This window comes from Triturus cristatus, chromosome 1_2 (genome assembly GCF_964204655.1).
Source record: "Triturus cristatus chromosome 1_2, aTriCri1.1, whole genome shotgun sequence".
Classification (NCBI taxonomy): Eukaryota; Metazoa; Chordata; class Amphibia; order Caudata; family Salamandridae; genus Triturus; species Triturus cristatus.
In genome coordinates, this window is record NC_140580.1 from 338,079,015 (window position 1) to 338,094,734 (window position 15,720).

Consider the following 15,720-nt stretch of genomic DNA (forward strand, 5'->3'; position numbering starts at 1 on the left):
GTAGCCATCTTGGCTAGGGCTCCGATAATCTTATTGTCAGCCTTTTTCATTTCAGATTTCACCAGTATTATTTTTTTTTAAAATAAGTTACACAAGAGTTCGTTAGCCAAGATAATAGTTAGAGAAACATAAACAATTCAGACATCCTTGTTAACTCCAAGCATCTTCTGTGGGTGTTTGTGCAATTTGTAGGCCATGAATGCATAAATTTGATGACAGTGGAAATATTTCTGAATTAACAAAAAGTTGTAATTTTCATTTGGATGGAAAAGTTACAAATTCAGTAAGTTACAATGTTTTGGTAGTGCCATGGTAAACGTGATCCTGGCCATCGAGATCCCGATACCTGAACCTGTGCAATGTGAAGGAGGATCTATAAAGTGAACTGTTTTAAGAAAAATATAGACTGGGTGAAATTGATAATCCGATGTTTAAACTGCATATATTCAGAGATGTTTGAAAGCATGGGCAAAGTGGACTCTGGCCCAGGGCCCCAGCCTTTCAGGGGGGGCCCAATAGAGCAACAGAATGTTCTGCAGAGAGTCTTGCCCTGATTACCTTGAATGATGTTTCAACAGATTGTTGTAAATAAAGTTTTTCTATCATTTATTTTTTAATGTGTGAGAGTTTATTACAGACATTTAGCAGACAAAATATGTTTATGTTTAATGCAACATCAATATAAAGAGTTTATTTTAGACCAATACAGGACCTCACATATGAGAGATGGGAGCTTGTGAAAGAGATTGTTTGCAATATTAGTGAGCTGCTGCTGGGTTACAATACTGAAAACACACATCACTATACCTGAATATCAGATGTACACACATTTCGAATGTGACCAAAGAGGGCATGAAGGAATCGAAACGGGACCATAAAATCAAAGCTGTTCTGAACAGGGGACCCTAAAATATATTTGGCCCAGGGCCCTCAAAATCCTTGAAACGTCCCTGCATAAATTGTGCACCATTGTTAGATATAGTGTACTCCATCAAAGAGTTCATTTTCCTTCATCCCTCTACACTGTATAAATGCAAAAGAGAAATGATTCTTAGGTGAAAGTGTCAAATGTCACTGCTGTGCATTTGCGTGAATAAAGATATTGGGGAAATACTGAACGTTTGCCAACAGCGCCCCCCAGAGTAAAATGCCCAGCATCGCCACACTGACATGCTCAATGATGATTACTCCTGTCTTTAAGAGCGAGTTATTTTATGCAAGTAAATCGCCCTTTCAATTTCTGATGCTGCGCGAGAGAGAGAGAGAGTTTTCACCTCACTCTTCAATTTGCATTTACATCTCTTGACATTGCCTATAAAGTGCTTTGCATGAAATCAGTGCTGTGCAAGGCACTAAAAATAGACACTGATACTCTAAAAGCATTATAAACAGTGCTATGCTAACTTTCTCATTATTATTTCTCTAAATCAGAAACGCTTTTATCATCTGGAAAATGTGGGTACAGAATGGTTGTATTTCTCCCCCATTCCACGACGGATTTTCGGCCCCCCAAAATATTTAATTACCATTGTGAGTAATGTTATGTCCAAGCAGATCGCACAACGATTTACCATATGACATTTGAACAATGCATTTTAAACAGAAGATTTATGAAAGAAGTGCGTTGTGTAAGGGAAGCTAATTCTCTCAATAGAAAGAACAAATATGACCCTTTAGATGCTGACATTTCTGTTTCCGGAGCTGGATGCTGCTTGTTGCTTGCGCTTGGATTTGCATTTTTCCGGTGTCATTTCATATTCAGAGGCAGCCAGGGCAGGCTGGGTTGGCACATAATTCACACTCATCAACTGTTTCTGCTGCTTGCACTGTTGATGGTAAAAAGGAGAATGGTTTATAACTGTACATTTCAAACTTTGATACAGTACCTTTCAGATAGGAACATCACACTACAGACACCCCACACTTACGAAAAGCCGGAAAAACAAAAGAAAACCCCTCTTTTCCAATTGTATCCAGCCCAGAATCACTGACGTCATAAACTGGCTAATGAATTTGGGAAGAAAGTACTTAGGAGCATATTATCAAGCCAGGCGATAAAATTATCGCCGCTTTAGCGGCAGAAAACTGCCGCTAAAACGGCGATAATGGGCTTGATAATATGCTCTATGGAATTCCAATTGAAGCCCATGTTAGATGTGAAGGACATCTAACCTGAGCTTCAATTTGAATTCCATAGAGCATATTATCAAGCCCATTATCGCCGTTTTAGGGTCAGTTTTCTGCCGCTAAAGCGGCGATAGTTTTATCGCCTGGCTTGATAATATGCCCCATAATTAGCACAATCTGGTTAGGTCACAACTCAGTACTAAGAGAATCTCTGCTCATTCGGTCGTAGCTGTGGCAGCATGCAATACTACAGATACATCTGTGTTCAATTCAAGCAGTATCAACAAATGTAATGGGACAAAAATATCACAATAAAATCTCCAAACCAATAAAAAAAACATCGAGAAAGGTTTATTGAGAAAAAAGACACCAAATAGATAAGGCAAACCACAGCTGCAGACATTGGATAATGGTTGCACACTGTTCCTTGTAGAAGCAGATTAGAGTGTGGGGGGTTGGTTACTGGATTGGTAACCAACAAGCCTTGGCAGGAGTAATCACAGAAAAACGCCTCTGAAACTTCACTGGGCCCAAGAGAGTAATGTTGCGGCCTAAAACTTGGGGCAGGTGAGACTACAAATCCTACAATGCACTGGATCACCTGGAATTGGGTGATCCCATGGAGGGCCCAATAGCCAGTGATTCTTTGGATCGAGGGAGGGATTTTGCCTGCAGTTTGCAGTGCACTAGTGTCACTAGTCTTGGGGAGACTGAGGGTGCTTCTGGCTTCCACAAGCGCCCCTCTCTTCGAGATAGTCCAGTTTTAGCCAAGGATGAAGGTTGTTTACTCAGTTCTATGTCTGTTGCCTCAAAGACAAAGTATCCCTCTTTTGCTTTGTGCTGTGGGCAAAGTCCTGTTGTCAGTGACACAGGTCTGCTCTTGGTCCTTCCTTCAAGTAAATTGTCCAGAGCTAAGGTTCTGGTGTAGGGGGCGCTCCTTAAATCCTTGATTTAGAGGAGTTGGGGGTGTGGGAGCTAGCAGCCAATGGGCAGCTAGTCTGCATCTGTGGCAACCAAATGAGGTGGTGTAGGTCATAGTTTCTACCCAGAACCCACTATTCCCACCCTCCTAAGATGGCAGAGTTCTATTTTAGGAGTACAGCTCAGGCTTCCAACACTAGAGGTGTGGCCAGCTTTCTTGGAGGTCCACACCTCCTGCATATCTTATTTCCCACCTGTCTGGCAGCAAGAGTGCCTGGGGCAAGGGCAGGGCTGTGTCCTCCTCAGGGGGATAGCTCAGATGCATATCTGAGGCAGTGAGCCTTTGAAGCTCACAGCTTGATGTGCCAATTCACTTTCCTGCTTGAAAGCAGGGAGGTGTGACCTCCTTCCTGCCCAAGCCTTTGTTCTTGACTCCTGGGAGAGATCACAAGCCTGGCAGGTGGTCAGAATCCTTTTTTGGCAGCTGCATGAAAGCAGAGCACAGTGAAGCTGGGGCAACCAGGTGGGCAAGCTCTAATGTTCCACCTGGGTGCATGCCATGTTACCCAGGGCACGAGAATCGTGTCAGGGGTGAGAAGGCATGTTGTTTGATATCAACTATGACATATTTTGGTGGTACCATAATGGAGCTTTCAATCTCGAGAGTGTCCAGCTAGCAGGCCATGTTATCCTATGGACTGGTAACACTTACAGTACCATTCAATAGGGAACGCAACTATAGAGACATATAGGCCTGCACTTATATGTCCACACCTTTAATATAACGCAACCTGCCTCCTGGGCTGAGGAGGCCTTCCTAAGTGGTGCCTGACTTCCATTAAAGGCAGTGCATTGACTGAGCCACACGTGGTGAGGGCAGAGACGAGTTCGAGCAGTGTGCACTGCTCGTGCAGTCTACAATGGCAGTCCGGCTTTCAATAGTTTGCTTGGGTCTCCAAGGGTGGCACAAAACCATGCTGCAGTCCTGGGGACCTCTTTACAACCTATGCTCTGGGTACACCTAGTACCATATACTAGGGCCTTATAAGGGGGTAAAGTCAAACATAACAGTTTTGGATGAGCACACAGGTGTCTGGGCAGCAGATTAGCGTGCACTATCAGAGTCAAAACCATCAGCATTTGGAGCATTGAGTGAAGGGGTGACCATACAAAAAGGGGCACTTTCCTATAGCCCTGGACTTCTTGCACCTGCAGGAACCATAGTCTTTGCACCAGCCCACTCCCATAAGAAGTTGAGATGCCTTACCCTCTGACAGTGCTAGAACTGATATCCCCACCTGCGGTGGAAACAGACAGAAAGTCTAGGGTGACACTGGGAATCCGTGGCTGTGTTTCCTGATCCTGACAGCAACATTTTGCATTTCTCCTTTAAAAGCTGCTCCTGACCGGCTCCCAGGTGGTTAATCCCTGTAAGAGGTCACTGTTACCACTGTTACCACCACTCCTGCCTTCCTTATGCTTGACGACAGACATTGTCTTCCTGGTGGAGGGTCATTAACATGTCAGCCAAGAACATGATGACAATCTCTAGAACAGGACTGAGAGGCAAACCAGTTGTAAACCAGTTTACTCTCAGGTAGCAAAGTACAATTACCTAAAGTTATTTTGCTACTTAAGGTATTGAAATTCCACTTTCACAAATGAATTAGATTTTTTAAACTAAGTAAAACATAACTTTCAATAAACACTAATATTTTTCAAGGCCTAGATATATAAAAATGATTTATTTATATCTTGCTAGTTTCTAAAAAATGCAGCTTACTTACAGAGTGAAAACAACCTTTTGTTATTGCTCATTATGAGGGCATACTTTTCCCAATGTCTAGTATGCCACATATTTATATAATAAGCATCCAGCTGTACACTCTTACAAGGTATACGTTAGGGGTACCTAAATTCATGGAAAGCGTGTTTACTTTCCAAGTGGCACTGCAAGCTCCTAAACTGCAGCCCTAAAAGACCACAACGCTCTCTGGAGCTATACATTTTTGTCAGGTGGTGTAAATACAAGCTGCATTTCACATATGAGAATTACGTTTTATGCTACTGGTCTTTCACCATCTACCATGGTCTGACTGGAAAGGTAAATAAGACAATTAGATACACAGTACATGTTTTTATGGACAAGCACACACACTTTGCCACTGTTTAGCAGTGGCATAGCACAAAGAGTACTAAAGCTACCAAATCCAGAGAAGGAATAGTGGTGGACTGTGACACAACTGAGGTACTTTCTTATACTAGCCTTATAGTGCTGGAAATGTAATACTACATTCTAATACTGTGAGGATATGGGTGTACTATATGATGTGGCTCTGGGGCCTTATCGTGAGTATACTCACAGAGATCTTCCTGGGTCCAGTCAGTATAGTTTACTCAACCATAGCTCAACTTTGGTTAGCTGTTGCTGTGAGCAGGAAGGCTTGGCAAAGAAACTTAGTGTAAAGCATTTAACATTACCATAGAGCAGCATAAGAAAACCACACACCAATAAAAAGACACAACAATTTATAAAAAATAGTGCGTATTTTTAAGAATTTTTAGAGACCCTGATCATTAAAATCCGGGGTTCCAGAGATACAGATTTTTTATCACTTTTAAGTGCAAAAGCAAACAAGCATTGGCAAACTTAAAGTTTGAAAACCTGACAGGGATGAGGTTTAGATGGCCTAAAAGGATACTTTGAATAGTTACCTGGCCACCAGAGCATTTTTAAAGAAGGTCCCCAACTTTAGAACACAACCTCCATATGAATCAATGGAGTGGTGCTGATGCTGAGGGATACAAGCAAAGATGCTCAAGAGAGATGCCCCTGCTGTGGTGTGGTCGATGGGGGTGTCTCGGTGGTGGTTCCCCAGATCACGGGTGATGTGGGGTGACTTTGGCATGGAGATCGGCATTCTTCAAAGTCCTCTACGTTGCAGTAGTTGCACAGTAGCTGCGGCACTACTGATTACGAAGCATAGCAGTTGGTTGCAATATCTTTGGTGGGGGTTTGTGTCCTCTACTTCCAACGAATCCAGTTTCTGATCGCCATCCCATGTTGATCAGCCTCGGGTGCAGGTTTTAGCTATCTTGGATTCCTTTTTTGCTGCTACCAGTTGACAGGTACACCAACAAAGGAATCCCAGATAGCCAAAACCTACGCCCTAATCCTGGGCCTAGGGAGGTCTCTGCAAGTGTACTCCATGATAAGGCTCCACAGCCATATCATATAGTGCACCCAGATCCTCACAAATACTGACCAGCTAATTACTTTCAAACTCACTCTCTTATTAAAATTGCAACTACCATATCTCAGCCCTGCTTTAAGACTCATTCCCTGCATCTTTCTTTCTTTATTTATTTCAGCTCTTCAATTCCATATGTATACCTTTTCCAGCTCCATGGTTTATACTTCACTATTGAGCTTCCAACAACTATATATCAACATTGTATAAGATTTTTTTAAATATAAGTTTTTATAGAATTTTTGAATCATGGTAATGAACCAAAAAACAAACAGGGAAAAGATGCAGTGCCTTGTGCTTACACAGTTTGCCCTGTCAATAGACATCGCACAGTTGGGGGAGGAGAAAAATAATTGTAGAAACCATGCCAGGGCGACATGGTTGTGAGCCTCACACATTCTGTAGGTGTACATGTGGCTCATATCCCTCAGTGCCCCAGTGGGATAACATCAAACCCCCTCTTTTGGGTCTTTGTGCCAAAATGCTACCTCCTGAGTATAGACCAGCCACGGGCCACATATCCACTCATATGTTTTTAGGGCAGCCCATGGCTCTGTACATCTATCTAGGGTGCATTGGCTCATGCCCATTTTCCACATCTTAAGTATTGGGGTTTCTCTAGAAACCCACATGTGGTCGATGTCACACGTGCCCACCTAGCACCCTATCCCTGTGAGCAATTGCCAGTGTCTCTGGCCACTCACCCAGCAAGGCCATTTGCGGTGTAATTGTAGTGTGCTTCCCACTACTGTTGCTAAGACACATTCGATCTGGGACCAGAAATGTTTGTTGGGCTGCCATTGCCATTTCACATGCATTAACATACCTCCTTCTGCATCACAGCTAATACATCTGGGATCTTGTTTCCTCCCCATCTCCCACATATGCACAGGTGTAATATAAACTCTGAGGAAGTATTTCAGTTGGATGAGTCATTGGCAGGCAGGGATGGTAAAAATCTCTTGGAGCCATTATGGCCTCCCTCCGCTCATCATCTTGTAAGTCACCTACATCAGGCTGCAAGTTGGAGGGATAGTCCACTAGGGAGTCAGGGGCATTCACTACTAGGGAGTGGTAAAGCCTTGGCATACTGTGTTTTCCAATAGGCTCTAGAGTCAATTTGGCCTCTAATAGGCTAAAATCTGGTGGTTTATCTGGAGAGCCTCTCAATGAGTCAAGTAGACTCCTAAGCTGCAAACATCTAAAGAACTTTGAGTTTGTAGGTCGTACTCAGTTTTGAGCATGTCATATGAGTGTATGTGGGTCCAGGACCAGACATTGCCGAACTGGGAAAGGCCTATCACGTCCCAGTCGTGGACGTCCGCAGCTTGACTGGCACTGGCCAACCAGTCCCCTGCCCACAAAAGAGCTCTTCATGTGGGGTTCTTGCACCAAATGTACTTCAATGTGTGCTGCCATGCTCATTTAGTGGTTTTGGTGGCATGGGGAAGGTCGGGGTGACTCTTGGTAGTTCTAATTATGATTTAGAGCACCCTTCTCCCCAAGTCCCTCAAGTTTTAAATGGAACACTGAGCCATTGATCACTAACATTTGTGCTGCCCAGTAGTATAGCTGGACGTTTGTCACACCCAAACCTCCATCAAATGGTTGTAGGGTACACTTAGCGATGGATATTCTGGACTGCCTCCTTGCCCAGAGAAAAGTCCTATATAGAATCTGTAGTTTTTTGTTTATTGATAGTGGAATTGTGATGGGGTATTTCCACTATGGTGGGGACACTCACAGGAGTAGCTGCTCTGTTTATAAATACTGTTATTCATTCATTTGTTCATTTATTGTAAGTTCTCTGATTTTTCCCTTGAGGGATGCCTGGAAATCCTGTATTGCCTGTATTATGGAGGCCATAGAGTCGGAGAGGGGTTGTTCCACTGATTGTCATGTTGGATCCAACTAGGGGTGGGTGGAACTTGCTGAGTTTTACTCCGCGGTATTCTGTGTAGTTACAGAAAAACTCCGCTAGATACCGTGGAAATCTGTCAATAGGCAGAAAATATGTAGCCTGTGCTGCAATTTAGCACCGGTAGTGCGAACAGCACCATATGTAGCACAAGAGGGCAACGGGGTGAAGACGAGGTGTACTGCTCTTTGTTTTCTTCACTGCAGAAACACAGAGAGGTTGGGTTATAGTTCCCTTCAGTGTGTACCTAAAAATAACTTCTCACACCCTTGCACGATTCAAAAGTAAAACATCCCTGGCACCAACGCACCATCGAGCTGCTTATGTGCTGTGTGCTGCAAAAACACAGCACCTTCACTCATGCCACCAGCAGACTGTGGTGCTATGCTGTAGCCTAAAGTACACAACATATGCTAAAACAATCATCAACATGCATTGTCCGCAGCACCTCGAAGTTGGAACAGAACTCCAATGTCCAGAAACCTCTGGGCTCATTTCCTGTAGACCCATAATACACATTCCACGCATCACACACACACAGCCAGATGTTCTGTGCAACTGAAGAGAAGTTCAACTGCACACAACTGGCATTAGGGACCTGAAAATGAAACAAAAGCATTACAGTTCCAGTGAGAATAAAGGCAAAGAAGTAAGAGATGTATTAAAACACAATGCACATCATGGGCAGTCTTTATTTAAACACAGTTTTGCCAATTGAAATTGGTCTTTACACAGAATTTTCAGTGCCTCCCTCCTTAAATCCAATATTTCTGCTACTCGCCACCAACCACTGATCCAGACCTGGACCTTAAACACCTGCTGCTGGATATCAAACATAGCCTGGAAAACGATTCCAATATCAACACCCTAACAAATCATTTAGACCGCACGAAAGAGAGGGTGGACGCACATGGAGATCACATTGAGAGGCTGGGACAATAGATGCTGGACTTGGAGGATGTGCCAAATGACCAGTGGGAAAAATTGCTTTTGATGGAAAAGGTACATGTGGTTATACAAGCAAAAAACAAAGACTTGGAGGTATGATCGCGCCGTGAGTTGCAGAAACCCCAAATTATGGCAGAATGAAAGAGTACATGGCAGCATTGCTGAAACATCTATTCGCTGAGTTCAACTTCACACCACTGTTCTCAGTGGAGAACTCAATTGCTTCGTCAGCATCTGCACCGCCACTCACCACAAAGGGGCAGCCCTCAGAGAGGTGACGCTGATTGAATGAATGAAAATTGCTAATGGTAAATTCCTGCTCTACTGGGCACAGAATATGGCTAGTGGAGTGACTGTCCCTTAGCTTGCAGAGTTAGGATGTCCTCTGATGAAGAATGTTGCTTTCAAATTTCCTGCTGTGAGTTTAGACGGGCACCAGACTTGTTGGGGGAGCCGGAGTGGGTGGGGAAAAGTTACAAGGAATGGAATCAAAGGGGTTTTGTTGGCGTTGCACAGCACATTGGCTATATAGACTGGACATGCACACATCACATCTGGGCACAGTGGTTTCCACCCCACCAGCGGAGGTATGTCACCCAAACATGTGGATCAGAACTACTAAGTATGAAACCTTTAGTACGGATACATTTCGATCATGTAACAGCCATTGTCTTAACGGCCCCAGTAAAATTAGGCAGGTAATGACCTATGTCACCAGACATGAAAGATGTGTGTGTTTTACAGGAGATAAACCTGACAACCTGGATGGACATTAAACTCCAAGTCGTATAGGTGGAACACAAGTTTGTCACCTCCTACTCGCAGTATACCCAAGAGGTAGCGATCCTAGTTGGGTGCAACTCACCAATTCACCTGATCAAATCCCTGACAGACCTGAAGGGGAAATACGTGATTGTGCATGCACTCATGTACGCCCTTCCAATCACGCTGATCTGTACCTGTGGAGCATTCATGGATGACCCTTCTTTCTTTCACAACCTATGTCTCCAGATACAAATGCTGGGCCACACTGCAATTCTCTGGGGTGGTGATTTCATTGTAATACTAGACAAACAGCACATAGATCTGGGACTGGCAGGAGACTGCATCCCAGAACAGCCCATCAGCGTTGCACTGTAATGGCTACCGGGCTACAGGGACCCAGTTAGGCCCACTGAACAAAGTACCTTCAATCCTAGTTTTTGGAGCATTACGAGGTTTCATGTTGAAGATGTGTCACGCAGCCAAAGCGATGCGTTGGTATTGAGATGTGGTGAGGCTGCGGAGCGAGGTCCTGCTGAATCAAAGATCCCTACTGAAAAGGGCTTGAAATGAGAAATCCAGAGTTGGGGATGCGTCATGCAGTCGGGACGATGCGTCAGTACCGAGGAGCTGCAAGGCTGTAATGCAGTCTGGCGCTGTCATCGAGGCTGCCGTCGATGAGACAGGCAAAGTCCTGTAATGAGGGTGAATTGCATTGCAGAGGTTCTGATGTGGCAACAGGATGGGATGCGGGTGTTTGCAGCGGGTCTGATTCATGCAGCAGCAGCCATGAGTCAGTTCTGCTCAGGGTTAGGCTGTGCAGCAGAAGAGATGCATTGATTCCTGCTGTGTCCACAAAGGCTGGCAGAGCACCTTAGGCCCACTTGCAAGGGTTCAGGACTGAAGTGGCACCATTTGGCAGGGTAGGCTCACAGGAGGCAGAGTCCAGGTGCAGGGTTGTTGGAGTCTTTCTCTGAGGCTCAAGTCAGGAGACCAGCCAACTAGACCACAGGAGTCTCTCTGGGGCTCTGGGTTCAAGAGATGCAGGTCCATTCTCTCTCACCCAGGCAGTAAGTCTGCACACCATACCAGTAGTCCAGCAGAGTGCAGTCCAGCAAAGGGACAGTCCTTCAGCAGTACATCAGTCCATCTTCCTGGCAGAGCATTTACAGGTGCAGAGGTTTACTGAAATGGTGGTGTATGAGGTTCTACTTTTACACATAGAGTCGTGCCTTTGAGGTTGTTGAGCAGCTTCTAGAGGGTTCCTTTTGAAGTCCCCATGCATCCTGTCCTCCCTGTCCTTGCTCCAGACTAACTACATGGGGTATGTAGACCTTTGTGTGGAGGCAGGACACAGCCTATTCAAGTGTAGGTGGGGTTATCCAGCTCCTCCCTCTTATCCTGCCAGTGATGGCCCATCCAGGCACCCCTAAGCTCCCTATTGTGTGTGGCTCTCTAGGAGGACTACACAAGGTTCAATGTCAGCTCTACCCAGTCATGGCCCAGGTACAGGCTACAGGCAGTAAAGGGCTATGGTAGGAATACTTTCTAAAAGTGGTATTACAAAAACCTGCAATTAAAAATCCAACTTTACCATGAGTAGGGATTTTCAATTTCTTTTCCAGAGACACTGAACATAAACTAGTGACCTGCACCCATTTGGAAATTACACTTATAATATGTACTAAGGTAACTTCAATGTTAGTCTATGGGAGAGGTAGGCCTTGTAGTAGTGAAAAACTAATTTGAGAGCTTTTCACTACCAGGATATGTAAGACTTAAAAATATATGTCCCACCTTTTAAGTATACAGCAGCCTGCCCTCTGTGCTGTCCAAGACCTACCCTAAGGGTGACTTATATGTATTAAAAAGGAAGGTTTGGGCCTGGCAAAAAGTTTAAATTTCCAGGTAAAAATGTCATATAAAACTGCACATACACCGGCTGCAATGGCAGGCCTGAGATTGTTTAAGGGGCTACTTAAGTGGGTGGCACAATCAGTGCTGCAGGCTCACTAGTAGCATTTAATTTACAGGCCCTAAGCACATTTAGTTCCACTTTACTAGGGACGTACAAATGGGGGTAAGCCAATATTAACATGTCTTAAGGAAAGAGCACAGGCACTTTAGCACTGGTCAGCAGTGGTAAGGTGTGCAGAGCACTAAGGTCATCAACAACCAAAGTCAGCAAAAACAGGAGGGTTAAAGACATAAAGGTGAAGGGGAAACCATGCCAAGGAGGTCAGTATGTTAGGTCCAACAGTAGTATAGAACAAAACGCACATCAAAAACAAAGGATAGTATTACATTATGGTCAAACAAATAGCAAACAGTCCCAAAGACGAGATGTTGTGGATGAAATTTGTGGTACAATTTGACATAATTGAACCCAAAACTGTGGCTCCTGCTTGGACATGGTGGTTTGAATTCCTGTTGTGATAGGACATAAGATATTTTTCTGCTGTCCTAACGTGGGTGTGGTTATAACTCATCAGCGCGACAGTCCCTATTGGTGACTCATACCGATTCACCTTATGCAATTCGGTATTTCAAAATTACGAATACTTACAAATCACTATTTGCCAAAATGGAAGACACATAAATCAAATGTAGTGATTCCTAATTTGTGATTCAGTATGTGATGGTATTTAGGAATTGCTAAATATATTTTTAGTGCATCAGGCCCCATGTGATTTAAATATATAACAATGTACCCAAACAAGCCAAGTCAGATAGTCGGGAAAAATGGAGCCTCAAGCAAACGTCCTTCTTTATTTTTTAACTCCTGCACCTTAACATGCATAGATCTCTTATGCACTCATCGTAGTTGTCACCAAAAGCAAATTACTGCCAGGCTGGATATAGCAGTACTGTTATCTTCCACCATCCTTCATGGTTTTTACTTCAGTTCTCAAATGATTACTCCAGAGCTGGGCTGGGGAACTAAAAGCCGCCCTGGGAAAAACCCTCAAATCATCCCTGCTCCCTTTGTCTCCTTGTGCAGTCTCTCTCTCTCCATCCACTCAATCTCTCCCTCTTCCCTTCTCTCCGCTCAATTTGATCGCTTTTTCATGACCTTCGTCCCAAGCTTTCAAAACTGGTCTCCAAAGGCTCCGGCCCATTGGGGAAATGCTAGGTGGGATAAAATGCCTTCCTAGCTCTAGAGAACTTTAAGGAAACCAATTTAGAAAAAGATGCTTGTCTAGTTGTTTTAATTATATTTTGACTCCATTGATCACCTCCACATTAATATCCATTCCTTCACGTCTGGAAGACTCTTATAAACGTGCTCATTTTTCTCTGTGAGAATACGACAATAAGGACACTTTTCTTCAGTTCATTAATCCATTACAGAAAGCCCTTTTCCCCCAACCTTCGTTTCAGGACAGTTCTCTTGATCTACATTTTATTTAATTCCACACTCAGCATTCCCACTGCTCACTGTCACACCCAATCACAATTCTCACAACAAACTATTAACCCCTTCCCTGCTCATGACGGAACCGTTCCGTCATGAGCCACGGTTGCCGTGTGCTCATGACGGAACGGTTCCGTCATGGCAATCCTGTCGGCGGCCGCTCCGCCTGCGCGGCGCTGTTTCCCCGCCTGTGCGGGGCGACAACGCAAATGGGCGGAGTCATGACGGAACCGTTCCGTCATGAGCACAGCTCAACTGTGGCTCATGACGGAGTGGCTCCGTCATGAGCACAGGCCCGCCGCGCTGCCCCCCGCACCCCCCCGCGCCGCGGCGGAATTCCCGCCGCGGCGAAGGGGTTAATATGCTTTCTGTGTACTCATTTCAAGCAACTAGCCTCACTTTCACATACAAATATATGCATGTCCTCCATTGATATATTTACTACTTTCTCTTCATGGTGTCCATAAGACTTCTACAAAGATGGATTTACCATTTATACTATGCAGCTAAGTTCTATTCCATGAACAGATTGCATTACACTCCTGCAAAATTAAAGAGAGGTATTAAAGTGAATGCAGGATGTGCAACGCAGCCGAGACAATCTGGTTTCATATGCTGTGGCTTTGATCATTAGTAGAGTAAATTTGGCAAGAGGTTTTAATACGGTTAAATCAAAGTGATTGATTTAGTGGTGTCTCAGTCCTCACTGGCAAGGCGGAGCGGCAGCCAGAGCAGCCTACATTATGCAAGCAAGTAAAGAATGTGATTTATTTCAGGTCCCTTATGGCACATCTAATGATAGCAGAAGCAGAGATCCAAATAACCCCTTGTCCCAGCTCACCTAGTGAAAGAGATTGATATCAGTTATAAAAAATTCATGTACAAACGTCAATATTTGAATACGTGCCATCAACTATTGGGTCACTGAATAATAAAAAGGATCGGTGTTCCTGAAAGAATTAAAATGTCATCACGGCATAGGTAAGCTATTTATGTAGTAGAACCAGGCGCGCAACACCCATTGGACTCAAAGTGCTTCAGCCCACACCCTCGTGTGTGGCAGCTTCCCGGGCACACACACAGCCGCACCCGAGCACTTCACAGGTCTTTAAAAGACCATTTGCATGTTAATGAGGCCTTGCTGTTGTTTCACCCCTTCTAAGAGCCCCTGCAGCTCCACTCTGCATTATGGCTTAAAAGATTTAGCTCCCCCTGAAAATGTTTCTTAGCCCCCCCCCCCCCCTCCGAAATTTGGCTCTAGTTGCGCCTCTGAGTAGAACCATAGTGATTTAATGTATTTCAGTATTCTTGATAACTTAGAGTCAGAGTAATGTATAATTGTAACTTCTTTAATTTTTTGTTATTTATATTTCTGATTTTCTTGCCACACTTTCTAAATAAGGAATTATAGTCTAGGCTCAGCACTATTCCTCAACTTGCCGCTATGGATTATTCACCAGCAATCCCAATGTATGTGTCTGTATAATGTGCCTCTTATCATATTATCATGAACATGCATGTCCTACAGCTACCTAAACAGGATCTTCAGAATTATCTTTTGACCATGTGAAGTCCTGTCACTGAGCACTGAGCATTATCCTTTGTTGTTTCCTTATGAGCAGCCAAATACTTGTCTACACTAATATAGTTTATAAGAATTTAGGGCCTCATATGGGATTTGGCAGAATGGGAGCCTATTGTAAATCGTTCTGTCCCATCAAACTTATGGGTACTTGCCTCGTTTAGAGATGGGGGAATCATATATAAACAATTGTGGGGCCTCCGCTGGCCCTGTTGTTGGAGCCATTTTGGGGAAAAAGCATCATTCTAATTTGGACGTGGTCTCCAGCAGTGATATTTCCTTCCAAGGACTGCCATGTGAAGCTTTACAGTGCGGTCAGGAAAACACAGAAATGTCTCGGACAAGTTCTGGGGCTTGTTTCTGAAAAATACAAAAGAATGCCAATCATTTTGCAAACACCCGTCATTCACTTTTGCCAAAAGCTCATCCACTACAGCATCAGTTGCCCTTTCTGCAACATTTCCTGGCCAGGTAGGGAGGGATTTTTTTCATTGACAGGTAGAGATGTGGGCATCATCTGCAATGTCAGCTTAACTGACCGTCCAGCAAAGGCTAAAAGGGTTATTTAGACCAAGGGGGGAAGTCTGCTGAGGTTGATGGGGCAGCCAACATCCTGCTCCGCCCACCACACTTTGAACCGCCCACTCTATTGAGAAAAGAATCAATGCTCAGAAAGTCTGGTGGACCTAGAGCGGGAAAATCTGCATAGGAATTTGATGTGCGGACCTCAAGAAATGGTCAGCGGTGCTCTTTCAATTTGTCAGCCCTGAGCACTTTGGCTTTGTATGTTGAGAAG

The 15,720-nt window shown here is 44.2% G+C and overlaps 1 protein-coding gene across 1 annotated transcript in view; it reads right to left on the reverse strand.

The window, feature by feature from the left end:
- Positions 1–605: 605 nt before the first annotated feature.
- The window catches only part of LOC146867279 (guanylate cyclase activator 2B-like), a 77,534-nt gene continuing 62,419 nt past the window's right edge, over positions 606–15,720 (reverse strand). Inside the window, exon 3 of the mRNA XM_085614881.1 lies at positions 606–1,826. Within this exon, the coding sequence (XP_085471007.1) occupies positions 1,759–1,826 (68 nt within the window). The 3' untranslated portion in view covers positions 606–1,758. The remainder of the gene's footprint in view (positions 1,827–15,720) is intronic.